Source organism: Pithys albifrons, chromosome 12 (genome assembly GCF_047495875.1).
Source record: "Pithys albifrons albifrons isolate INPA30051 chromosome 12, PitAlb_v1, whole genome shotgun sequence".
Lineage (NCBI taxonomy): Eukaryota > Metazoa > Chordata > Aves > Passeriformes > Thamnophilidae > Pithys > Pithys albifrons.
This window is the reverse complement of record NC_092469.1, coordinates 3,782,788-3,809,848: the sequence shown is the minus strand read 5'-3', so window position 1 is coordinate 3,809,848 and position 27,061 is coordinate 3,782,788. Positions and strand designations below refer to the sequence as shown.

The window sequence follows — 27,061 nt, the reverse complement described above, 5'->3', positions numbered from 1 at the left end:
GCGCCTCTCCCGGCTCGGCCTGAGCGGGGCCGGGCGGGCGCGGAGCCGCCGCGGAGCCCCCCGCGCTGAAGGGCGGCCGGGCGGGCAGGGCCCGCCATGGAGAAGGCAGCGGCAGCCGCGGAGCTCCGGCAGGGCGCGCTGGCGCCGCTCACCGCCATCTGCCTGGGTGAGTGCGGGGCGGCCCGACCGGGGGGCTGCGGGGCTGGGGGGCTGCGGGAGGCGGGCCAGGCCGGCGGCACAGCACCTCGAGCAGGCAGGGCACAGCACCCCGGGCCGGGAGCAGAGATCAGGGCACAGCACCCCGGGCCGGGAGCAGAGATCAGGGCACAGCACCCCGGGCCGGGAGCAGGGCACAGCACCCCGGGCCCCTGCACAGCACCGCGGGTCCCTCGGAGCTGCCCAGCGCCCTGAACCGCTGCTTTAACCCCACATAGCGCTAAAAAACGAAAAAAAAAAAGGAAAAAAAAAGTTGAGGCCGGCGGATGTCGGGACCGTGAGCTCGAGCGGGGCTCGCTGCGGGATGCCCCGCACTGCTCTGGAGCGGCAGCGGGGAGGGAGAAGCATCTTCCCGCTCGTTCCTCTGCCATACCCTGTTCTCCCCTCCCGCCTCCTCCCGAAGCCATCGCTGCCCCTCTGCCCTGCAGCAGGTGCTGGGTTATGGCAGGGTGGTAGGTATTGCACTCTCCCAGCCTGGGCTGGCAGCGGAGATGGGCTTGTTGGCACTTCCGAGTGGAGGAGCGAGCGACAGACCCGGGTCTGTTCCAGGGACTCGCGGGAATGAATTGGGGCTCTGGGAGCTGAGCGCTCCCTCCTGACCTGCCCCGGGATCTGCTGGGGCTGCACGGAGCCCTCCGCACCCTGCACTGCAAACCGCCTCGGCTCTGTGATGCACAATGTGCTAAAACCGCATCTATTGGCTAAGAATGTTGGATTAGAGGTCATTTTGTTAATCCTAAAGGGCAGTTACTATTTGTTACATAAACAATCAGAAATGAGCATCTGTGTCCAGACTGCTTGTTGTCTTTTTTGTATAAGTGTTCCCTTAACATCGATGCTTGCCCACAAAAAGTAGGAAGTTGAAGTTTAGAAGTTGCTCTGGGTACTTCAAATGTATCTGTTTGAATTCTCATAAGTACAATATAAAAAGCTAGTTGAATTCCAGAACAGTTTGCACATCCTTTGTAGCTACATTTTTTTTAAAGAATCTTAAAGGGATTTCAGAGATGTGCACACTGTGGGGATAATGTCTGCTGCATTGTTTATTTAAAGTTAGAGAAAGATACAAGTTTCCATCAAATCTCTGAATTTCTGGTGGTTTTTTTTTGGAGTGGGAAATGGGTTGTTGTGGGGTTTTTTGTGAATTTTTTTTTGTGGCCCAGTCAGACCTTTGTTAAAGCTTTGTTACTTAACAGAAATAGCACAGTTATTATTAAAATGACTAATAAGATAATAAAAGATTATGTAAACTCCAGAGTTGAAATGAGAACACTTCTTGTAGTTAGGTGTGGGTGATGCCAGGTTGAAAATTAGTAGGTTTCTGCTTTCTATGACTTCTAGAATTTCACTGTCTGGCTCTTCTTTTCAGCTGGAATGTTTTATTCCTATTCCTTGCACAACTGACAGTAGTGAAAGTTGAGAAACATGAGAGGTGGGAAGTTTGTAAGGTATTCTGCTTCAGTGAGCCCCTAAGAATATAATGCTGCTACTTTAACTAATTTGTTATTTTACTTCCTGCTTGTGTGTCCTTTCCTTCTGTCCTTGTTTTTGGTTCTTGCTTTTCGCCATTCTTTTGCTTTTTGTTTTCCCATAGCCCGTGTGTGGGTGTTTGCTGTCTCTATCACTGCACTGCCACTTACCATTGCTGTGTGACCTTGTCTTTAAACTTGCTGCTCCAAAGGCTGGAATTTGGTTTGTTTCACCGTTCTTTTTTAAAGCCATTTTGTTTATCTTTTTTAAGAAATTCTGGGGGACATAGAAAGTTGCCAGATAGGAGGGAATCAGAGTAGCAGAGCTGATGTCTGTGCTGGCTGTGGGAAAAGCCTGGTAGGTGTTATTTGGTTCGGAGGTGCCAAGATGTATATTTCCCTTTTGATCCAAATAAACCACTTTCCCAGCTGAAAACCTCACCCTGAGAAATACTTAGCAATACAAATGATTGGCACAGTAAGTAACTTCCTACAGGGAGTTCAAGCCAACTGAACCACTTCTGGTTTTTTTCTGGTTTTTCTGCCCAACAGAGCATTTAGAAAACTTTTTAATATACTCTGGTCTCTCACCTGTTTTTATTCTGACAGGATTTTGTTTTGGCAAGAACACTAGCAGGGAATGGCTGTTCTTTCTTTAGAGTCTCTGACAGTTTTGAGAGCTGAGTCCTTCAGAAAATGCTGGTTACAGTGCTCTTGTGGTTTGATTTGATGGTCTTGAGTGAGACTGAGAGGGAGCAAAACAGATACTGGAAACTGTGAGCTTATTCAGTTGCTGGGGAAGATACCTGATGTGAAACACAGACTTTATTTTAGAGAACTGTTCATGACTGCTGACTTCTTAGTATAAAAGGGTTTGAAAATGAGAGCAAAGAACTTGCAACTGCAGCCTCTAGAAGTTTTGCATTTGCAGAGGTAAAAGAGTGGGTTTGGGGTCTTGTCTTTCTGAGACACCTGCCAGGTCTGGTTGTGCAAAGCTGCCTATGAGCTGCAAAGTCGTATTTCTGATAGTAAATTAGGGATTCCTGTTCCACAGTCCCCAGTAACATAACTCTGAGTTGGCCAATTCCACCCTGTTGTGCCCCATGTCTTTATCCTTTGTGTTTCCATTGAAAGGGGATGAGGGCCCCTCATCATCTTGTGTTCTCTTTTGGCTTCTAGGGGGATTCGGGTATGAAACATGAAGAAAGGTTGTAGAGTACAGACCCAGACTTTTCTATACAATGTATCTTCAAACACTCCTTTCAGTTGTGGTGATGATAGTTTTGCAGAGTATGTTCATGTACTTGCTTTGGAGCAAAACGAAATATTTTAATTCTCCTGAATATAAATTTGTGTTTAAATCACTGATTAATTTCTTCTCAGTCCTTACCACTGTATCACTATGGTTACAGAATTAGCAGTGCTCTAACACCATGTGGGGAAGTGTTCTGCTGTTGCTGCTGGGATCTGAGGTTTGTCACAGACGGATGTGCTGCATTGCCACAGAGCAGGGGTGACAGCTGAGCTGTTTCCTGGTTCAGGATGGAGGGTTGGCTCCTGGGCAGGCTTACTGACCTCCTGGGGCAAGCTAGCACTGTGCAACAGAGGAAATAATTACATAGCACGTTGTCATTATATAACAAATGTTACTGTGCATTAATTACATAATAAAATCAGTGCTGGTAAGGTCCTCTGAACATCATGTTAATGCTTGTTAACACCAGTCTCTGGCTCAGGTGTGTTGCTTCTAAAGCCACAACATACACATGCCCCCAGGTAGGTGCCCTCCTTTGTGTGTTCCTAAAGCTCAGTCCCACGAGCACTGAGCAGGAGGGAGAAGTTGCTGCCCTTGGCCCTGTGACACTGGTCACTGTGTCTGTGTTGCTGGGCCTGGCCTCAGCCCGGGGTCCGCAGCAGCCTGTGAGCTTCCCAAAATCCCTGTCTGCAAAAGCAGAGGCTTCAGGAGGGAGGAAATCCAGACTGGGCACGGCCAGATGTGAGTCAGGGGAGGACGGCTGCAGGGACCTGGACTGCTGCACTGTGGTGGTTCAGATCCACCACAAACTGAAAACCATGACTGGCAAGCTGAGGGGTCGTTTTTACCTTTTTTATTTCCACCCTTTTAGTGATCAGTACTTTCTTCCTCTTGTGCTGGTTTAAGTTATACCAGAAGGTGGTCGGGGCAAGGCTCATTGTTTTGTGATGTGTTTAGACAGTGTAGGAGACAATGGGGGCCCACACTCTGAGACATAAATAGTGTTAATTGTCATCTGCTTCCTCAGGGACTGTTGGGAACACGGATGGCTTCTCTTCCTCTCTTCTACTGTTGATTTTTACTAAATGTTTGCTAACGGATTGACTATTAAAATATTTAGGACTTAACACCTGCAAAATAAAGCCAAAGTGAGTGCTTGGGCTGCGATGTTGTCAATTAGTTTTTTTGGTAACCTAAACCTTTCTAATTCTTTTAAACATCTGTTATTTTATTAATGGGCTATCTTTGTAGATTGCAGATTACTGTTGAAATGAGAGCAGTTAGTGGAACATGATGTAATTGTTCTCTAGAGAAGTACCTTAAAGAATGTTTGGGGAAACTAATATGGAACTACATGTTAGTGCTGAGCTCTGGAGTAAGAATTACACAGGACAAATCTTTTTTTGGCAATAACTACTCTTACCATATCTGTCTAATGGTATACACTGTGAGAGGAGACTTTTGAGAAAGTGAGTCTTTGGAAATTAATTTGCAAGTCAAGTATGTATTTCAAGTACAGCCTCATCCTGTTTTGATTGTTCCAGTAGACCTTTACTTTTGCTTAGTCAGGGCAATCATGTTGCTTTAGCAGTTGATTTTTAAGGTGATATTTACCTGAGAGGAAGAAACTTTGCTTTATTCAGGGGAGATGTATTTAAAGATAATAATGGCATTAGTTATTTCCCAGTATTTATGGAGGTAAAGTCATTAGCTGTGATGATGAATGTTTTAGTAGAATTGTTCTTGTCTTCCTCAATTTAAAAAAAATCCCACAGAAGGCAATTTAGAATAGATTGACAGTTGTTTCTTTTGGTAGCATGTTTGACAGATTCTAAACTAACCTTGTGTGTGGACTATTTTTTTTGCTACAATGAAGGATAATAGTTGATTTCATGATTTGCTTGTGTAGATAAGCAAAGTTCTTGTTGGAAAGCTGCAGTGCATTTATGTTAACACCCCAGCAAACACACAGGAGTGGTTATAACAACTGCCTGCCACCCTGTGCTGCTGGAGCCTGTCTGAACATCATTTTTCTGTCTTTACACAGTGAATCTCTTCCTGACTGGGAAAATCGAAAGTGCTGTTACCTCATTAGGTAAGTCATACTTTTCTTATTTGCATTTACTGTTCTTTTGAGCTGTTACTGTTTCTTCCCCACACAAAGAGATCTTTCAGTGGAACGGTCTGACCTTTCTTTGAGAGAGTCTAACAGTGCCATTTTAGGAAGTTTAGGACTTTTGAGTGTTCCTGGGGTTATTGGCTCCATCAGTGTCACTGTGCTAGAAAAAAATTATAACCTTGAAAATAAGGTCATAGTACATGCTGGTGTGTTGAGGGGAAAACTATGTTCAGGAAATGTGTCTGGGAATAACAAGCCAGGGATCATGGCCCATTCCTGGGCTAAAACAAGAATATTGAAAAGTCTTATGAATATCAAAATTCAACCAGAATTGCAGCACTTTGTGTAATTCCCTTCTCTGTAACAGTTCTGTGACTTGCTGACATTATGGGAACACTGAACTCGGGGTCCTCTCAGAGATAAGGGCCCTCTTGTGCCTGTCAATCCACAGTCCCATGTGTAGGCTCACTATGCCCAAAGAGGCTGCAACTTAAATTAAAATTGAAAAAGCCAAACAAGGGAGATAGGAGGAAGGGATATGGGAAAACACAAGAATAATCCTAAGGCAGTAGATGGATTAATGTGGGAGCTTGAGTGTTCAAGACAAGGTTCAAATCAGAAGGGAGTAATTTTATTATTAGGTAACTTCCTTAAAGTTAAGTTAGAGGAAGTGTGGATCAGCCATGGAGGACATGGATTGTTTGCCACACAGTGTTTTCCATTCTTTCCTTGGAAAAAGTGCAGAATGTCATCTGTGTCATAGTCTATTCTGTCTGAACGGGTCTTTGGCTTTTGATGGAGTTTGGCATCTGTTGGCTCCATGATATATGAGTTTACAAAGTGTAAACTAAGTAATTATACAGTGGCTGGCCTAGACTGGTGGTACTGCCTTGGCCTGGAGTATGTGATGCTTCATCCAGTTGGCTCTGCTGATTTGTTGCTAGAAACAGAGTTGTACCTTTTATTCTTTCAAATATGCTGCACACCTCAGAGTTTGCAGCATGACCTGCAGTTATGTTTTCTTGTCCTCATACAGTTTGGAGTGACCTTGTCTCCTGGTGGTGTAACTGGAGCTGGGGGTGAAAATGATCATAAAAGGGCATTGCAATAGTGTGATCCACATGTACCTTCTCTCACCTGAGCCTTGGAGGGTGCAGGGTAGGAGAGTGCACTTTGCCAGGGATTGGTCTCGCCAGGGGATGTTTCTCAGAAGCCCTCAGAAAAGCTGGGAGGAATGTTTGCTGACCTAAACACGTCCTGACAAAGCAGCTTATTACAGGGTTGGGTTCTATGATAAGCTTTAGTGCAGTTTCTTCTACAAATAACAGGTGACCTCAGCACTGTCTGTAACTACCTGAAGGGAAGTTCTGGCCAGGTGGGGGTTGGTCTCTTCTCCCAGGCACTCAGCAATAGGACAAGGGGGCACGATGGGCTCAAGCTCTGCCAGGGGAAATTGAAGTTGGAGATCAGAAAAAAATTCTTTGCAGAGAGAGTGCTCAGGCATTGGAATGGGCTGCCCAGAGAGGGGGTGGATTCCCCATCCCTGGAGGTTTTTCAGCTGAGCTTGGCCGTGGCACTGAGTGCCATGATCTGGTAAAGGGACTGGAGTTGGACCAAGGGTTGGACTTGATGATCTGAGAGATCTTTTCCAACCCAGTCCATTCTATGATTCTATGAACAGCAGAAATTGTGGGTTCTGGAGGGTGCAGGTGGAGCCATCTCGGCTGTATTTGTACAGTGTGTGTATCCAATGCCTTTAGGGCCGGCAAGTGGCTGCTGCTGCTGCCTGGGGGTAGTCCTGCCCTGAGCCCCATTTCCCAGGCTCACAGTGAGCCCGTTCAGCCTGTTGGCCCAGCAGTGTGAGCTCAGATTGTGTCAGATCAGTGAGCTAAACCCTTGGCCTGTGCCTTCACTGGTTCTGATCAGGGGCAGCAGCTGCCAGCTGGAGGTTGGGCAAAGTGCAGTGGAGCCCCACGTCCTCTTTTCCACACGCATAAGGGACTTGCATTAAACCACACGTGCAAGCCCTCCTTGAGAGAGCATTTTGAGAATTCTGGAAGAGCTTCCTGCTGACTCTGAGACAGCTACTTGAGGAAATGTGTATTGCCAAGCTTTCGGTTTCGAGAGTGGTTCCTTGTGCCAGGTGCAAACCATCTTTTATGCTGGAGCAGATGGCTGGGATGTGTCCCTCGGGGCTGGGACAGACCCTGGGGCATGACAGAAGAGTGTGAAGCTGCAGGATTTGTTTTCTGCTGGGATTATCTGAAAATTTATTCCTGCACAGCATAGTGCTCTGTCCTTTGGTGAAGCTCAGTGTCTGCTTTGTTACAGTTGCTCTTGCAAAAATAGGAGTCATGTTACTCATGTAAAATTTTTGGAAATTTTATTGCATTTATTTGTGGCATATTTAGCTGGCAGAGGGAACCTACTGCTGTTTACAGTAGAAGAAATCAGTTTGTTACAGAAAAAGCCTAAATCATATTTATGCCTGTTTGACAAAACTTGCTGAACTCAGATCTCTTCTAGCATTTGTTTAAAGTTTGGGGTGTTTTTTTTGGTTTTGATTTTTTTAATTGATTTTTTTTTAAAATTTATGAAATACTCATTATTGTCTTTAGAATTTATCTTTTCTTTTAAAGCACCATCTCAGGAAGAATTTTGGTGGGTTGGTTTGCCAGTTGAGGGATTGGTATTATTTTATGTTTCTCCAGTAATGCTAAATGTGGAAAATTGAGCAGTTTGGGGGTTTTAGTTTATTGGGTTTTTACTTTTCTTCTGTGTTTGTGCAGAGGGTCTGTGGAAAGATACAGAAAAATGGTTAAAAAGGTGTTATCACTGCTGTTCTTGTGTGTTGTCACTGATGATAAGATCTTCACAATCCAGGACTGTACCTTTCTATTTAGGAACTTCCCTTTCCTTTAGAAATCTTGGCAACTTGAACAGGGTTTTGTTTCTTTTCTTTAAGGAATCACAACTGTCATGCTGCAGCCCCGCTTAACGACAGTGCTCAGGCACGTGTGTGATCCTGCAGGAGCTGAGGAGGGAAGTGGGGCCCCTTTATTGACACTGAAGCCCCAACAGTATAAAGTTGTGCCCTTTTGTGGTTTTACTGTTTTGTTGCCAGGACTGAAGGCTGTGTTTAGTAGAGGTTTTTCTTTCAAAATTTATGGTGGTGGAAGAAGAGCCTCTGAAAGCAGCACTCGGGTACTTCACCTTGCCTGCCTTGCTGCAGTCAGTGCACAAGGAGTAGAGAGGGAGGTGACTGAGCAGAAAGGAGATCAATTGTTATTTGCAAATCTCATGGTAATGAGCACCGATGGGAAAAGAAAGGCATCAAAAACATACAGCAATTAAGTGAGGTTTGGGTAAACACTGTAGTAGTTTGGGGAGGTGGGTGGGGGAGTGTCCCCACTTTGCTCCAAGAGGTTTAGGGGGCTGTGGTCATATCCTTAAAATAGTGTAATTAAGTTTTGGCAATATGAATTCAGATTAGGGGTTCATTCAAATCGGGACCCTTTGCAAGAGTTGTCCTTTTGATTTTGAATAAGGCAAGTCTGAAATGCTGGTTGTGCATCAGAGGGGGTAAAGCCGTGGTAAAGCTTTGGGCAGCGATTGCCATTGTCTGGTGAACTGCCCAAAATGGCATTTAGTGTCAGTACAGCCCTTCCTTTCATATGTACTTAGATTTTCACAGCTACGATTCTTCTGTCAAAAGGAAAACTCTGTTTCTTTCGGTGCTTGTTCTTTCTGTGTCCCACATTGGTATCAGCTGTGAAGTGTTAATAAGAAACTGTTCCTCACTGAAAACCCGGACTGTGATGTTGCAGCAGTTCCTCTGCTGACACATCAGGAAACTGTTCATCATTGCAAAAGAAAAAATGCTATTTCAGTGTTGCTTTCAAAAAAACCTGGGATACTTCAGATAACCGTTGCTCAGGATCTTTGTAATTGCTTCCTAAACATTAGAAACAAGTATCTGGGAGAATGACAGCTCTGCTCAACTGCACTGATCGTGTGCCAGTGGAGGGGCTGGTGTGGAGCCACCGGCCTGTCAGTGGGGCTGCCTCGGAGTGGAACTCAGATAAGCTTTGTGCAACTGTGGTTCTGTTCTCATGCACATACTGTGAATAAAAGATTAATCCAGAACAGTATTTGCTACAAGGGCACCAGAAGTACTTGCAGAGCTGTTGCTGGAAGCCTCTGGATAGTGCTCTCGGGTGTGTTTGCTATTTTGCTTTGTGCATCCTGTTTCCTTCCCATCTTGAAGTTTTAGTAGCCTGGCAGTTGGGAAATGCAGCCTTTCTAGCTCCTTTGTGTGGTTGCTCGCTCTAGATCCCTTTTTTGCTGCTGTGAGAAACATAGTCTCAATGTCATAGGTTTTTAATTAGAATTTATTATATGATAAAAGCAATTCCAGCATGCTGGGTACAATGGACACAAGTATTGTTACCCCATCACACCCCAAACACACTGTAACTCTAGCATTTATTTAGTCTCTACACACATATTCATTCAACTCATGCATAAACATTTTAAGTACATTGTTAAGCAGTTTAACATATACTACCATAGCTAAGTCACTCTTACAACTCTAGTGATAACCCCATCATAAATTCTGTTCCCTTTAGATGTGGGAAAGTTTTAACTCTTCAACTTTCTTGTTACAATTCATGTGGTCCTTCACAAAGTTATAGGAGATAAAGTGATTTAACACCATCCTGTTTATCTCTCCATGTGGGTGTAAGTTGGAATTTTTATTTAATTTGCTGGCCATATGTTTTTCTCATGTCACTATAGGAGCCTCAATAACCTATTAGTTTTTACTGACACAAATCACATCCATACTTCTCACACTGCTCTGATATGTTGATACACATTTATAGACCTAAACACACTGAGAACTAGAGTTGAAAAGTCCTGTGGGTCTTACATTTGCTTTTATAATTGTGTAATTGCATCTGCATCTCAGTATTTTTCAGCATCTAGCACGGAGCCTCTGGTTTTAGAAGTGTGACAACAAAAATGTTCTTGTTTTTGTAACTGCATTCCTGCAAAATATTTGTTTGGAAAACAGATGTTTTCCTGTGTTTATGTATTCTGTATGCTTTTGTGGCCTTTGAAACTAGTAGGAATTATGTGCATATGTTTCAGTGGAATGCCCTACTTGGAGAATAAAAATACCGTCTTGTTTTATGTTTTGCCTTAGGTAAGTTACCTTGTGCTTTTTATATTCTTGTGGTTCTCACTTCAGAAGTGCTTCCTGTGAGCAAACAGAGCAGGGCCAGGGCCAGGGCCAGGTTTGCTGGAGCTGCAGCCCCAGCGCCAGCCCCAGCCAGGAGCTCAGCAGGGCCCTGCCACTGACCTGACTGAAGCAGGGCAGCTCTGCAGCCACTCCTTTCCTCCATCCCTCCAGTGCAGCTAAACCTGATCCCACTTGGGAATTGAAAGTGATCACAGAATCATAGAATGGATTGGGTTGGAAAAGACCTCTGAGATCATCAAGTCCAACCCTTGGTCCAACTCCAGTCCCTTTACCAGATCATGGCACTCAGTGCCATGGCCAAGCTCAGCTGAAAAACCTCCAGGGATGGGGAATCCACCCCCTCTCTGGGCAGCCCATTCCAATGCCTGAGCACTCTCTCTACAAAGAAGTTTTTTCTGCTCTCCAACTTCAATTTCCCCTGGCAGAGCTTGAGCCCATCGTGCCCCCTTGTCCTATTGCTGAGTGCCTGGGAGAAGAGACCAACCCCCACCTGGCCAGAACTTCCCTTCAGGCAGTTCCAGACAGTGCTGAGGTCACCTCTGAGCCTCCTCTTCTCCAGGCTAAACACCCCCAGCTCCCTCAGCCTCTCCCCACAGCACTTGTGCTCCAGTCCCTTCTCCAGCCTCGTTGCTCTTCTCTGGCCCCGCTCCAGCACCTCAATCTCTTTCCTGAACTGAGGGGCCCAGAACTGAACACAACACTCAAGGTGTGGCCTCCCCAAGGCAGAGTCCAGGGGAAGGGTCACTGCCCTGGGCCTGCTGGCCACGCTAGTTTGGATCCAGGCCAGGATCCCCTTGGCCTTCTTGGCCACCTGGGCACACTGGTGGCTCCTGTTGAGCTTCCTGTGATGTATTTATGTGGCTGCATTTCAAGCAATGCTGTAAATATGTCATTTATAACACAGTTTATTTTGGACATGTGTGTGTATTAGGAAGCTTAAGGTATAGGCAACCTTTTTTTCAATTTGCTTCCTTTTTCAGCTGCAAGAATGTGAGCTTCTGTCAAAAGCTGCAGTCCACAAGTCATGCTCCAGATAGTAATTTGTTTAAAAATAGTTTAAAAAATATTTTTGGAGAATTTCCCCTTTTGTAGTCTGCTAGGAGTCTGCTTTCCCATCAGAACAGCATTCCAACTTTTCCTTGGAACATTTCACTTTCATTTTTGAATTGTTTAATTACAAATTATAAGTATTTGATGTAGCAGGAAGAACTAAAAGTGCTTTGAAAATGTTGAGCTTTATTTATCCCTGTTTGCTCCTTTCCCTGTTTGGAAAATGTTTCCCATCTATGTGAGTTCAGAAGGAATTTAGAGTACTTTAGTAATTTTCAGTAAAAACATTTGACATCAGACTCTCCTTTAGGGTTTGTTTTGTTTTGTTTTTTTGAGGAGGAGGGATCTGGAGTGATATTTTTTTAACCCTTCAGGTTTGTCATGTGGTGAGAAGAATAAACATGTCCAGGAACATGTTACAACAAAATGAGCTTCTAGCTACTTTACAATGAATATGAATCTTCTTCAGTTGCTGAGTGACCTACCCAGGCTTTGGGAAGCTGGTAGGAATGATTTCTGTGTTCCATCCTCCTGGCAGATTGTGCAGTGATATTGATTGTAGCCTTTGGTAGGTTCATAGAGAGTTATTGATTGGTCCTGCATTGAAGTGCAGGTTGTGCTTGCCTACACTTGGGGCAGGTGTCTTAATTAAAAACCAGGGCAGGGAAGAAAGCAGTGGAGGATAAAACTGTTGACTCTCATTTGTCTGCAATCCCCAGAAACTGATGAAAGCTCCTGTGAATTGTTGATTAGGCAAAGCATTAACAATATTGTTTTTTCCCCCCTTATTAACAGCTGCTTGCAGTGGAGAACTGGAACAGCACACAGAGAGACGGGGAGTCATCTACAGTCCTTCTTGGCCACTGAACTATCCTCCAGCCATAAACTGCAGCTGGTACATTCAAGGAGATCATGGAGACATGATAACAATTAGGTATGGTTTGATATTCTGTGGAGGTGAAGAGCTGCTTTGCTGAAATGAAAAAAGAGTGAGTTCTTACCAGACATACCAGTGTGAGGTTGTCTGTCAGAGCTACCGGGTGGTCAAAGAAAGCTGAAGTTTATTGCACTGGAACATGATTACAGATTGGGCACATCTCTCATTTTAGAAATGTCTCACTGTGTCTTGTTTCTGTAGGCTGCTTCTGACATCATTATTATACAAGGCACTTGTAGTCTTTTAATGTATTTATCCTCACAATGCCCATGTGAGATTTCATGTACCTGTGATAGATGAGGGGGTAGGAAACAGTGATCTATTTACTCACATTAAAGTCCCCTTTCTTTTCATGGCTTATAAATAGGAATAGGTGAAGGCTATAAAACCTACAACAGCCTCAGTGGGATGCATAAAATTCTTACAGCAAAAATTGCTTTTTCTCTGTCTTGAAATAGTTCTATGTTTAATAGATAGTCAAAGGTAGTTATTGCTTGTTGTTACTTGTTAACCAAAAGGCACTTGCTTTTCTGCTTAATATTTATTTCTAACAAATTAAATAATAGTTAGCATTTATGGTATAATTTCATCTCAATTCTAGAAAAATACTATTCAATAAAGACTAAAATACACTACAAATGGTTTGTTAAGAATGTTTAGGCTATAATATGAGGATACTGTGAATGTGTTTAATTTCTTTGGGCCAATTTGTAGAATCCTTGAACCAAGAATTTCTTAGTTAAAAAAAGCCAACTAACCAACCAAACAAAAAACCTCAAAAATCTAGGAAAGGGTTTTTTGTTGTTTTTAGTACTGTTGTATTTGACACCATCTGCTCATTCTTTGCTCAGCTGCTTAAAAGGACTGCAAAGCTCTTCAAGTGCAGATGCTCAGCAATTAAAAACAAATCTGCCACAGATGGAATAATAGGAGGGCTCCACCATCCGTGGTTCCAAATAGGAACTACTCATCAAAAGTAATGAAGTAAATACCTGCCAGCATCAAGATCCATAAATAGAAACATGCATTTAAACCCCAGTACTTTGTATTGGACTTGGGGAATTTGTTTCAAAGCAGAGATTGTTGGAAACTCAGAGGAAGCAAACAAATGAGACACAGGACTTAACTCTGGAGAATAGTAATGCAGTTTATGCTATGGAAATGTCTGAGAGCTCCCAGTTAGAATTAGGGCTTTCTTCTGCAAGTATGAGGGTAGCAGAGGCTAAAAAAATAAAGGAGAGTGAGGTGTGGAAACTGGTAATAATGTGTATACAGCTTGAATGTGTGCACAGCAATATGATTTGAAAGATTTCTTCTTAATGGGTTTGTTTTCTGTCACTGAATACACAACCATATCCTGCCCTCCTGTGCACACACACACAATGGGAGCTGTGTGTTTACATCCCAGGGAGCACTGTGGTGGTGGTACCTTCCTGACTATAAATGTACTTGCAATGACTCACTCCAGAGTGTGAAACTCAGTGTTCCAGCATGTGAGGATTTCTTTACAAGGCTGTAGCCCTTGTAATGCCAAGGATGTACAAGAAGCAGCTGACCTGCCTAGGCTAACGTGGTGGAGGCAAGCTGAGAGGGTTCAGATACAAACATTTTCTTCTCTGAGTAGTTGGGTATGCTTCTTGTCCTAACAGTGTGCTGGCACAAGAGTGGCTTTTTACATTTTCCTAGGAAAATCAAACACTGTTCTTATGCTAACATATGGACTTTGAAAGGTCTCAAAAAACCCATCTCCTTTTTGCTAGGTTACTCTTTTATGTTGGGTTACTCTTTTTTTGCTGGGTTACTCTTTTTTTGCTGGGTTACTCTGTTTTTGCTGGGTTACTCTGTTTTTGCTGGGTTACTCCATTTTTGTTGGGTTACTCTGTTTTTGTTGGGTTACTCTGTTTTTGTTGGGTTACTCTGTTTTTGTTGGGTTACTCTGTTTTTGTTGGGTTACTCTGTTTTTGTTGGGTTACTCTGTTTTTGCTGGGTTACTCTGTTTTTGCTGGGTTACTCCGTTTTTGCTGGGTTACTCTGTTTTTGCTGGGTTACTCTGAATGCATTTCCTTTGATCTTGAGTTCTTATTGGCAGTAGAACAGCAATGTTACATAAGAGATGCATATAATGAGATACAGCAGGTGTCATTAAGGGATAAAATTGCAATTGAAGGTATTTTTAATTTCTAAACCCTTTGCAGTAGGTCATTTTTTATAAGCCTGTTACTCAGCAGCTTTCAGTAGATCAGTGCCCAGATCTACATGCACTGTAAGGTGCTGGCTCCTGTGGGCATGTCCTTTAGAAGCTTTGTCTTAATGCCCATCTTTCATGTGTGTGCATTGATTTTCTTCATACCCTCACTTTTCCATGCTTCTTGTTTTGCTTTATAGTTTACTTTTTAGAAATCCTTGGAGATTTCATATAAACAGGAAATCTGTGTTCTTTGTGCTTATACCACTCTATTAGTTATCACATTTTAATACTTTCTTCCAAGTTTGTGTGTGTCTGATGGAATGGTTTTGTTGAGACCTGGGAACAAGTCTGTAGCCACTGTTTTCCAGTTGTGTCTCTTTAAATTCAGGTAGTCAGTCTGTTAGGAATTGTTTTGGAAACTGCTTGATTTTTCCCACTCATTTTCTCTATTTTTACACCTGTTTTCTCAGAGGGCTACATGAAATCCTGTCAGATCAGATAAAGATGTCATATGAAGTGACTGCCTTTGTACCATCCTTTACAGGCTTTATGGGGATATGCTTCCTCACATCTTAGAAAAAGATCAAGATAACTTTTGTTCAGCAGTTGTTGTTATAATTAACCCTGATGTGGGCAGAGTATAAATTTATTATTTCATTATTGATATTTATGGGACTGAGAGTAAAATATTCTCCATGCTCAAAGTTCAAGATAAGAGTATTGAAAAGCCATCTGCTTAGTGAATCACTCAGGCTGTCTCTTATTAACTGAGGTGTGGGGCATCACCTTCATTGGCTTTCACTTCTGTGACTCATGACATTGGTTCTGAAAAAAGAAATTGTCAGGTACCTGAAAGGAGGGTGTAGCCAGGTGGGGGTTGGTCTCTTCTCCCGTGGAACCAGCAGTAGGACAAGAGGGCACAGGCGTAAGCTGTGCCAGGGGAGGTTTAGGTTGGACATCAGGAGGAAGTTCTTTACAGAGAGAGTGATCAGCCATTGGAGTGGGCTGCCCAGGGAGCTGGTGGAGTCACCATCCCTGGGGGGGTTTAAGAGACTGGATGTGGCAGTCGGTGCCCTGGTCCAGTAGGCCAGGTGCTGTTGGGGCAGGGGTTGGACTCGATGATCTCAGAGGTCTTTTCCAACCCAGCTGATTCTGCAATTCAAGTCTCAATTTCTGAGTAAAACTGCGGCCTGTTCATGTAAAGACTTGCTGGTCTGTAACTGGGAATAGTTAAAGGGACTGTTTCACTGCCTATTTACCAAACTCAGTGTTTCAGAACTTGACATTAATTGGAAAAACCTTGTAATAGCCATTTATTTCACTCAGTTGCATGTGCTGAGCTTTTGAAGGAACAGTGGCAGTGTCTCTTGCCTGAGTTACACCGTTAGCTGGTGCTTGGGAGCTGGGAGCAGAACAGCTTTCCTGACTTTCAGATCCTTGTGCTTCAGTGGTTAAGCAGAAGCTTTTAATGAGCCAATTAAGTCATCAGTTGTTCACAGTCTGCACTTGCTGTGAGAAGTTGGCAAATAGAAGTAACTTTTCTTGCTTAATTGGCTAGTCTGTTTTATTTTGGGACTGTGCTCTGCTACATAATGTTTATTCTCCAATTTGTCAAAGGAATTTAGAGGGCCAAATTGGACATTAACTTTTTTATTTATTTACTAATTGCTTTCATTCAGATTTTGCATCTCATGTTTGTCCTTTTCCAGTTATTAAGAGTGGGTTTGTTTTTTTTTTAATCTCTAGTCAATCATGCTGAAATTACTATAGGGGTTGTAGAGCATTCCCTGGATTATTTATAGAAGTGCTTTTTTTCCTAGCTGCTATTGCTGCTTTCAGTGCAGATGGCAAAAAGCTTTGCTCTGCTAAGCATTAGTTTTGCAGGTTGCACATTTTTCTTGTATGTACAGACTGTTAATGTATGTTTATGATTATCTGGTTTAATGAAGTTCTTTCCAACAACATAAAAATACTTGTCAGTTACTATCATTGTAAGCTCCTGTTACTTTGAGTTCATAGGCAAGAACTGATGTATTTGACTGACCCTGTAATTTTCTGTGAGCTCCTGGAGTTCTGCTCACTGTTGGATGTAACCCTTTTTACAGTATTGTACCACTGAAAGAAAAATCAGATTAATTTACTGATTTCGGCAAAATTTGGTAAAAACAAGATTTAGTGCTGAGTTTCACAGTTCACAGTGAGTTATTTTGATACCCAAGTTCTGAATACTTCAGTGTTTAACAGACTGTTCTTGGACTTTTGTATAAAAGTAGGGGATAGATAAAGGAATTAGCTGTGGAAGAGACATTCCAAAAAGCAAGATAACCAGAGTTAGTACTTTTGAGTAGAATCTTTCAGAAGAGACAAAACCTGCAAAATTTGGTCCAATAATTTTGATCCTGTATAACCTTCTCTATTCCTGTTTTGTTTTGGGGATCCACAGGTGGCAGTGGGAACAGCCTAAGGGCCAAAGCATTTTAAAGAACATGTGTGGTGGGTGTTGTTTTGTTAATATTCCAGTTCTAGTGCTAAAATTACTAATGACTGAGTGCTTTTCCTCTTCCTGCCCTGTGAACTAGGGCTGTGTGCTCTGGTTGTGGAGAGGAGGAAAGTCCTGGAGGAAAGCTGAGTTCTCCTTCCCTTCCTCATCAAGTGCTGAGGTGCCGGAGCAGAGGAGCATTGATTGCCCTAAAAGTGAAGCTCTGGCTGGCAGGAGATGTGGGGCAGGGGCTGCAGTGGGGAAGGCTGGAGGATGGGCCTCTGGATCCACATCCCACTCCTTCAGACCTATCACAGGGCTTTGCTGGAAGGGGTTAGTGACCTCTGCTTTTCCTCCCAAACCCTGTGCTTCCTGCCCAAGGTGTTTAAAAGTACTGTGGTACTGGCTGATGCTGCATGAGGGGTGGTGACATTATGCTTTAGTCTCCCAGTTTCAGTGTGACTTCATCCTATTTATTGTTTTAGTCACAGAAAAATCATACAGCTTTTGGATGCAAAGAGTCTGAGACTTCCCTCAACAACAATGACTACAGACTTTCACAGAATAATAGAATCAATTGGGTTGGAAAAGACCTCCAAGATCATCAAGTCCAACCCTTGGTCCAACTCCAGTCCCTTTACCAGATCATGGCACTCAGTGCCACAGCCAAGCTCAGTTTAAAAATCTCCAGGGATGGGGAATCCAGCCCCTCTCTGGGCAGCCCATTCCAATGCCTGAGCACTCTCTCTGCAAAGAATTTCTTTCTCATCTCCAACTTCAATTTCCCCTGGCAGAGCTTGAGCCCATCGTGCCCCCTTGTCCTATTGCTGAGTGCCTGGGAGAAGAGACCAACCCCCACCTGACCAGAACTTCCCTTCAGGCAGTTCCAGACAGTACTGAGGTCACCTCTGAGCCTCCTCTTCTCCAGGCTGAACACCCCCAGCTCCCTCAGCCTCTCCCCACAGCACTTGTGCTCCAGTCCCTTCACCAACTCTTCTCTGGCCCCGCTCCAGCCCCTCAGTAAATTGACTTTATTAGTACTTTTCCAAAGATTGTAAGATCTTTGTATTGTCCTACAAGCAGTAGAAGCACAAGACTTTGTCCCTTCCATTGCATACCATCACTCATTCAACCACTGGACTAATCCTTTCGATAGAAAAAATTTGCATTCCAGTTTGGAAAAGTTCAGCTGAATAAATAAATGTCCCTGAGCTCTATTTTGTGGGTAGCAGAATTAAATTATTCTTCAGAAGACTGTAACTGCAGCAGCACTAGATCTAATTACAGATGATGAAAGAAGTGAAGTAGCAGAGGTTGAGCACAGAATTCAGGACTCTAAAATAAATCAGTTGTATACTTAATGTCAGGAGTAGTATGGCAGAAACTTTTAACACAAAACTTTGTTGTCACAAATGCATTCTAAAGTGAAAACCAATTTTATGTATTTATAAATGCACACTTATGTATTCATGTTTTGTATTTTTTTGCAAAGGAGTGTTTTTTGTGGCAAGGGCCCATTCTAATATATCTTGGTTTTGGTCTTGTGTGTGATCACCATCAATTCAAATAAGGAAAAATTTGCTTCTAGTTGGGACAGTACAACTTAAAAGGATGCTGGAGTGAAGTGACAATGCCTTAATCAAAGGAGAATTGGTTCAAAATACATCTGTTGATTAATTTGCGTGGGGTGGAATGTAATTCCTTCGACTTTGCTTTTGCCCTTAGAAGACGAAATTTTATAACTGCTGTGGTATCTATTTGCATTGGATCTAGAATGTATTTCAGAGAAATTGTGTTTGTTCCATGGTATTCAAAGCTCCTGGGCATTCAGGATTAAGATACTTGGTTTTGTAAAAGAACCCATTCTTGTGGATATTCTGTATTGACCCTTTTTGAATACCAAGGCATTTTGTTTCAGTAGCTCGTGCATCTCTGACAGGCAGAATCTGTCAAACATGCAGGTCTGTTCTGCCTCATCAGCTCTGGGTTTGTGACTAAAGTTTGGATTTCTTAGTGGAGAAGTGTGGGATTCTGCTCAGAATCTGTTTGGGATCCACAACTGACACTCAGGAAAAACTGTTATCCTCTGTGTGCCTGGTCATCTGCTTTGGCAAGTGAGACTAAAGGTTCTTCCTTTTCCACACCTTTTGTAATTAACCAAAGAAGGATGTTTATTAGTAATGTACAATACTACATTTTCAAGGTGCAAGTAAAAGATATTAATTGTACATGCCTGCAGGCTCTTGAGAGGTATTGCTGCCATCTGCAGAAGGGTTTGTAAACAAGGCATGTGCATGTAGCTGACTTTTCTATATTCTGTCTGAATCTTAGTGTTAAACCTTTTTTTTTCCTAGAAAGAAATGCATTCTAATATGAGGCATAGACAGTTTATTATATGGACAGATTCTCTTCTGGGGGTGTTCAGTCTCTTGTGTGGCCACTATGGTTTGATGGACAGAAGTAGCTCTTTCCAGCAGAGGGGGCAAAAAGGAGTGGCTTTGGATTCCAGTTGGAGTGCTGGGAAGGAGTAGGATAGGAGAACAATTTGTTTGTATTTTTATGTTGATCCTGGTACATCTAAACCAACTACAGAAGTAAGAGATCAAAAGACTTAGTAAATTGTCTTGTTTGTATTGCAGAAGCAGAGGTTTCTACTCATTCCCACCCCCACTTCCCAGTTTTGAGTTTCCATTTCTTTAGTGACTCTTCCCTTTTCTTGAAAACTTTTGTTGTTGGGCAGGTAGGTATTTCTAACACTTTTTCAAAAGGTCTCTATGACAGGAAATCCCTACAAACAATCCTCAAAGCAGATGATAGAAACCCCAGGTGATGTCTGGTGCCAAAATGAATTACAGGCAGGAAAACCAATGTGGCAGCTCAGTAATGCTATCTCACATCTTCTGTAGGAGACTTGATATGAGTACCTATAGTCTCCCTGATGCTTTGGATAATTCATGTTCATGCTGCAGTGCCTTTTCATATGCATTTTTGGTCATTAAAAACGTTTTTTGCTGAACACCTGCAGCAGAAATACTCTGTAGTTTATCTTTGCATGGCTGAGTAGTTGTATCTTTTCATTCTGACTGCACAGTCATCTAAAACTTCCTTGCAAAATATGCTGGTTTCAGAAGCCTGATGAAGTTGCTTATAGCAAAGAATTAAGTGCTGTGGGGATGTTTCTTTCCAGCTGGGAAGGCACACAGAGCATGGTGGGAGGAAGAGTTAGAAAAGAGGCAAGGCATATTTCTGGGTGGGTTGTCCTTGCCTGCACCTGTGTTTTTGGACATCTAACTTCCATTTTAACTTAACACTTTCAGTGCTCCCTTACTTCTCATGCTCTTGTTGGTAATTTTGTTTTTCATATTAAGCTGGTATGTTTGGCAGAACCTGTAGGTGAGTGTAGGTTGGGTGTCCTGCTTAAATGAATTGGCTACTTCATGTAGTTGCTGTTCTTCCCCTTTCCCCTTCCAAGGGCAGGATCTGGCAGGCATTGACAGCCTATTGTAAATACACAGTGATATCTTATCTTTTCAGTTATCTTTTCCAAAGAATTTGTCTTTTATGTTTGAAGAGTCCTCTGTGGAAGGCAGTCTCTATTTTGCAGCAGCTTTTCAGCCTTTCTGAAACTGCTGTTTAGATATTTGCATGGAGTACCCACAAACTTCTGTCAAGACAGAAGACATGAAAGAGGACCAAAAATCATTTTTAATTGTTCAGAACAGCGTGCCCTTTCCTAATGAGTATGTTTTTCTGTGCAATCTGCTATTGTCATTGCAGATTCCTGAATGCAAATTCAATCTGTTCGTCAGAGAACAAACACCATGTGTGGTTCCTGAGCCATAGGTTAAGGGAGTATTATCTGCAAAAAAACAGGGCACCTCTTTGTACTAGATAAGTTACTGTGGAATAATCACTGGGCTTCAGTCAGCAGAAGGGATGGAAATTTCACTGTCAAAAGTTACAGTCTCGTTTGCTCTGCATTTGCATTCCCAGAAAAGGAATATTTTAGTCTTTGAATTGAAAAATAGTAGTGTTAGATTTTAGGTTCTGTTACCACCCCTATTCCCTTCTTGCTCTCTTTCTGCCTATTCACAGCCTGAAGAGTGGATTTGTGTCTCTGATATTTATCCCTTTAGGGTTCTTTGTACTGTTTCCTATTGGTCTTTTTCCAAGACAGTAGTTACCCCTGTCATCCCTAGTTTCGTAGCTTTTGAGTTTGGAAACAACTGCTGAAATTAATCTACCTCCTGTATAATGTATTCTGGAATTTTGCTTTTCCTCATATCTGTATTTTAGGAGACAGTTTTGTTTAAAGATTTGGGTAAAAGAGAAATCATTCTTTCAGCTTTTGGAGCTATTTGGCACGATGTTTATGCCTGTGAGATGGGTGCTTTTCCAAATGGGGGGCTGTGCTTTGTTTCTATATACTCAAGGTACTGTAGATGTTTCGTTATCTTGGAATGTGATGCCTTTATGTCAGCACTGCTTGGCACAGAAAGTCAGCTGTTAGTCTGGTTTTTTCTCTGTTTGGCTTTGTTCCATATACATGGTCTCTTTGTAACTTGTATTTTCCTTTGTTCCCAACAGTTTTAAGAACTTTGATTTGGAAGAGTCTCAGAAGTGTGCAGTAGACTGGTTGATGATTGGCCCATCTTCCAAGAGGGAGGAGTACAAAGTGTGTGGATCTTCCATACCTCCATCTTTCATCTCTGCAAGGGACCATGTTTGGATATTTTTTCACTCAGATGCATCAAGCTCAGGACAGGCTCAGGGATTTCGCCTTTCTTATATTAGAGGTATAATATTACACTATTTTGGCTTCATTTATACTCTCTCTGGCAAAACTTGAAGATGGTACTATTTTTTTTTTGACAGGAGCCTTGGGCTAGTCTTGGTGGCTATAAAGTATTGTCATAGAATCATAGAATCACAGAATTGACTGGGTTGGAAAAGACCTTTGAGATCATCAAGTCCAACCCTTGGTCCAACTCCAGTCCCTTTAACAGACCATGGCACTCAGTGCCACGGCCAATCTCAGATGAAAAACCTCCAGGGATGGGGAATCCATCCCCTCTCTGGGCAGGCCATTCCAATGCCTGAGTACTCTCTCTGGGAAGAATTTTTTTCTGATATCCATGGGAACACTAATGTCATTTGCACTTGGCTTTTAAACAGTATTGCTGAGGTGTGCTGGCCTGACTGAGTGACTTGTGACATGCAGGGCAGGAGTCATTAAAAAGTGACATCAGGTAGTTCAAAATGTTTTGGTACTTATTGGGTCACCATGTTTTGGGTCACCAGGTGTAGGGGTAAGCCCCTTAATCCTGGGCAGGGGCGCAGTGTGGATGGATGGTCAGAAGAGCTCAGGTACAGCAGACATCAGAAGGCTTACAACTTAGAGAGTTTATTCAAGATAGATAACAGATCCTCATAGTAGTAGTAGATAGTTCCAAGAAGTTCCTATTCCATCATCTCTCCCACTCAGTAACATCCACACTTCTTATACCCTCTCACATCCAACATGCCACTACATTATTGGTTAACCAATTCACCTCACATACACCACAGCCTCTCATTGGCTACAAGCCACACACATACACAGGTAGCTCTCATCTCTTTCAGGTGCGCTCCAAACAGTTTTCCTTAAGGGATGCACTCACTGTCACCCCCCACAGGTACTGACTTTTTTTTCCTGTCCTCTTTCCCAGGAAAGATAGGTCAGGCTGTGTGCCAGTCGGATGAATTCCGTTGTGCAAACGGGAAGTGTATTCCCAGTACTTGGAAGTGTAATTCCATGGATGAGTGTGGGGATAACTCGGACGAGAGGAACTGCACTGTCCCTCCAACAGACCCTCCCTCCAGCATCTGCCCCTCAGGAATGTTCCAGTGCAGCGCTGCCCACTCCACCAAGTGCTTGGTGAACGAGCTGAGGTGTAACTCCGTTAAGGACTGCAGTGACGGTTCGGATGAAGAGAATTGTCCTGATCTTTCCTGTGGCAAAAGGCTGGGTAATTTTTATGGCTCTTTTGCCTCCCCAGACTTCTTCCGTGCCGATCACAGCAGGTCGGACCTTCGCTGCACGTGGTTTGTGGACACGCAGGACAACCGGCACGTCCTGCTGCAGCTCGATCTGCAGCTGGGCTACAGTGACTACGTCAAGGTGTACGATGGCATCGGGGAGAGAGGGGATAAATTAATGCAGACCTTTTCCCACCACAACAACAGGCACTCGGTGAGTGTGGAGTCGTCAAAGGGCCAGCTCACTGTCTCTTATCACGCCCGCTCCAAGAGCACTGGCCATGGATTCAATGCGACCTATCAGGTGAAAGGCTATTGCCTTCCCTGGGAACACCCCTGTGGAAGCGATGAGGAATGTTTCACAGATAAGCAGCACTGTGATGGCTGGTGGCACTGTCCAAATGGCAAGGATGAGGAGAACTGTCCTGCCTGCCAGAAGAACGAATACCCATGTGAGGGAAACAGTGGGCTTTGTTACTCGATCCTTGACCGCTGTAATAACCAGAAGAACTGTCCCGATGGCTCAGATGAAAAGAACTGCTTTACTTGCCAGCCAGGAAACTTCCACTGTGGGACAAATCTGTGCATCTTTGAGACCTGGCGCTGTGACGGCCAAGAAGACTGCCAGGATGGAAGTGATGAACACAACTGCCTGGTGATTGTCCCCAGGAAGGTCATCACAGCTGCTCTGATTGGGAGTCTGGTGTGTGGTTTGCTGCTGGTGATAGCCCTGGGTTGTGCATTTAAATTGTATTCTCTGAGGACCAGGGAATACAGGTAAGTGTCCTGCTTTGATGATGCTTTCCCAGCTGTGGTGGTTTTTTCCATTTTATTAAAAGGAAAGAGAAGTTGATTGCTAACCAAAGAATTTGCAAAATGCTGTGAAATCAAATCCAAGGGCTTGATGACAACTAAATAGCAGTCACTGCATTAGGCTTAGAGAAGAGTATTAAGATTTTCAGAAGTAGTTAGGGGAATGTCAGCTCTTCTGTGATCGATGAGAAATACACTTTTATTGTGCAGCATGGCAGAATCTGTATTTAACTTAATCTGTCTTGAGCAATTTCCTCTTCTTCCTTCCTTTGCAACAAACCCCTTGCCCCTACCAAAAATTGAGTGTTGAACTGCTACAGTGAAGTCTTCACTGAATCTGAACTGAAAAACCTCTATCCCCTCCAGTTCTCAGTTCTGCTAAAAGTGATGTCCTGCAGTGGTGGGGCCAGTCCTGGGCAGCTGCTGTCCATGTGTAAGCCGTGCCCCTTTCCCCTGGGCCTGTGTGCCTCATTGTGTGTGCAGTGTGTGTTTAATTGCCTGTGTGTTACATGTTTGTGCAGGTCTGGTTCTGCCCTTTGGGAGAGAGTCACGAGGGACTCTGGTTGCCATCTCCCATCGTGGACACCAGCTCTGTGCCCTGCTGCTGACACTGTTCCTGTGTTAACCTGAGTGCTTTACATTCTCTCCTCATCAAATTGCATGATTAAGGAGCAGGGAAACAGGCACTGTGCTGTGTTGGGAACCTCAGTGCCTCTGTTCTGACAGGGCAGCCAGAGCTCGCTGCAGCTGCGAGCTGCCCCTGTTGTGTGGCTGCTTCCAGTTCTTAATGTTGTCTTTTCCAAAAGTAACCTTTGCTGAACAAGTTACTGGCACAACAGTTACTGGCCAGTTGAAATTACTGTCATTGCCACAGAGTCCAACCTGAGACTGCACCAGGGAGTTTGCTGGTTTGATTTGCTGGTGCTTATACCCTGTACTCTTAGTTCTTTTGTTTATTTTAGCGTCCTGATAAGATTTTCATGGAGCTTACTTGAAGGTTTGTGGTTTTGCTTGTAGCATGAACCCCTTGGCAGTGCTTTTATACACTAACATGAGAGAGGCAGTACAAACTGACTGTTATTCTCTTCCATGTTTTCTTTTTGGTTCTGTTTCCAGAGCTTTTGAGACTCAGATGACGCGGCTGGAGGCAGAGTTTGTGCGGCGGGAAGCTCCACCCTCCTATGGACAGCTGATTGCACAGGGACTCATCCCCCCAGTTGAAGATTTCCCTGTGTACAATGCATCCCAAGTAAGCAGACACAAATGCCAGTGAAAATTTCAGCAGCCAAACTACTATAAATTAGATAGACTCAATCTGGAACTGTATTTCAGTGGCTGTGCCAGTTATACGGAAATAACATAAAAATGTGTATGTGTTATGTGGAGCTGAAAGACCACAGTTACTCATCTTGGTGCTGTGGGTAGTTTTGAACATACTAACTGTATTTGCTAGGGAACAGCAGTGAGATAAGCACATGCTGTTTTGCTGTACATCAAGATAGAATGAGCAGAAACAGAAAGGTCAGGAAGTAAATAGGAAAAAGGCTTTTCAGGCTGAAACTGTAAATGTGCTTGAAGTGATAAGAAATAAGGTCTCTAGCAGTATTTTGGGGAAATTCTGGGATTATTTTCCATTTACAGATACATTACATTGGCAAGCCATTAAGTCATTCTTCTATTTAATTGCTGAGTTCTCAAAAAATTCCTGTACTCTGTCAGAAGTATTCAAGTATGATACAGTTCTTACTGTGATAACACACTTGTAGTTTGTTACTCCAGTGGAAAAGTGCCTTCCTGGGCAGACAAGTAGAGCTTAAACTCATAAAGAAACTCTGTAAGTTCTGGGGAAATTGTGGATGTCCCATCCCTGACAGTGTTCAAGGCCAGGTTGGATGGGGCATTGACCAACCTGGTCTGGTGGGAGGTGTCCTGCCCACAGCAGGGAAGTGGGAACTAGATGATATCTAATGTCCCTTCCAGTCCAAACCACTCTGAGAGTCTTTTGGTGCAGGCAGATCTGTCTTTAGTGTTCTCAAATTGTTACAAAATATGCATTTAACAAGGAATTGCAGGGATCAAGTCTGAGAATTCCGGTCAGGTGGAGGTGTTGGTGGGGAGAATGGGATTTAGGGAAGTCTTTTAAGTATGTGTGAAATGATAGTCAGTCCCACCTGTGTTACAGGCTTCCGTGCTGCAGAACATTCGCACAGCCATGCGGAGGCAGATGAGGCGTCACTCGTCCAGACGGAGCTCGTCGCGGCGTCGCCTGGGCCGGCTCTGGAACAGACTCTTCCACCGGCCACGGGTGAGAGGGCAGATCCCCCTCCTGACGCCCGCCCGCACCTCACAGACTACTCTGGGGGATGGCATCATCAACCGTGCCGAGGGGGCTGTGCAGAGCCCTCCACCCTCCCCCGAGGGACCTGGCTTAGAGGCAAATGGCCAGGCCAGGGGCCCCCAAGACGCTGGATGTAGCAGCTCGCAGCCAGAGACTGAAGCCACAGAGCCATCGCCTTCCAACCCCTTACCAAGTACTTGCACAGCAGCACATGCAGAGCCTGAGGCTGGACATGCTGATAAATCTTTGAGTGCTGACTCTGACAGAGAGCTTAAGCAGTCCAGTAAAGTGGATTCAGGAAAGGCTTTCAGAGATCCTTTATCTGAAAGTGTTGCAGAAACGATCCATGGCGGGTCAGCATCCAGGAGGACTGTCCCAGAGGACAGTAGTTTAAGTGGAAGTCATCCGCTCAGCGAAGAGCCATGTAGGTTGCCCTTAAAAAAGTGGGAGTCTGGTTATCCAGACAGCCCTATGAATGTTCATATCCATGTGGATGGACAAAACCAATGTTGCCCTAACTCCTACCGGGAGGAGCCTTTGGGTGTTCATGCAGCTTGTTGCCATTCTGTGGAAGTGCCAATGTTAGAGTCCTCTGCTCCCCTCTCTGAAATCAATACCAGTGATGATGAATCTTTACTTGTTTGCTAATAAAAATTTTTGGTTTGGCCCTGTAAATTTGGTAACTTGGTTGTTTCTGTGACTGCACTTTGATGCCACGTCTGTGCTCTCAGTTTTGTCTCCTCAGACCAGTGTGCTTTAACCCCGCAGGGAGTGCAGTGCGAGACTAAATGGGACAAGTTCATGCCTTCGTTGCTATTCCTGAAACTCCAGTGGGGCAGAAGTAGGCCAGTATGTGATGTCAGGGGCTGGGAGAACAGGAATGTGTCACTGCAGTTTGGAGGCATCTCCATCCTCT

General features: G+C 43.8%; 1 protein-coding gene across 1 annotated transcript; it reads left to right on the top strand.

Moving 5' to 3' along the window:
• The first annotated feature begins 14 nt into the window (after positions 1-14).
• On the top strand, positions 15-26,820 carry LRP3 (LDL receptor related protein 3). The gene is made up of 7 exons (XM_071567556.1): positions 15-166; positions 4,988-5,035; positions 12,168-12,306; positions 21,564-21,772; positions 22,685-23,771; positions 24,924-25,056; positions 25,990-26,820. The coding sequence occupies exons 1-7, from the start codon at positions 97-99 to the stop codon at positions 26,791-26,793; spliced, it is 2,490 nt and encodes an 829-aa protein (XP_071423657.1). The 5' UTR covers positions 15-96; the 3' UTR covers positions 26,794-26,820.
• The last annotated feature ends 241 nt before the right edge of the window (positions 26,821-27,061 follow it).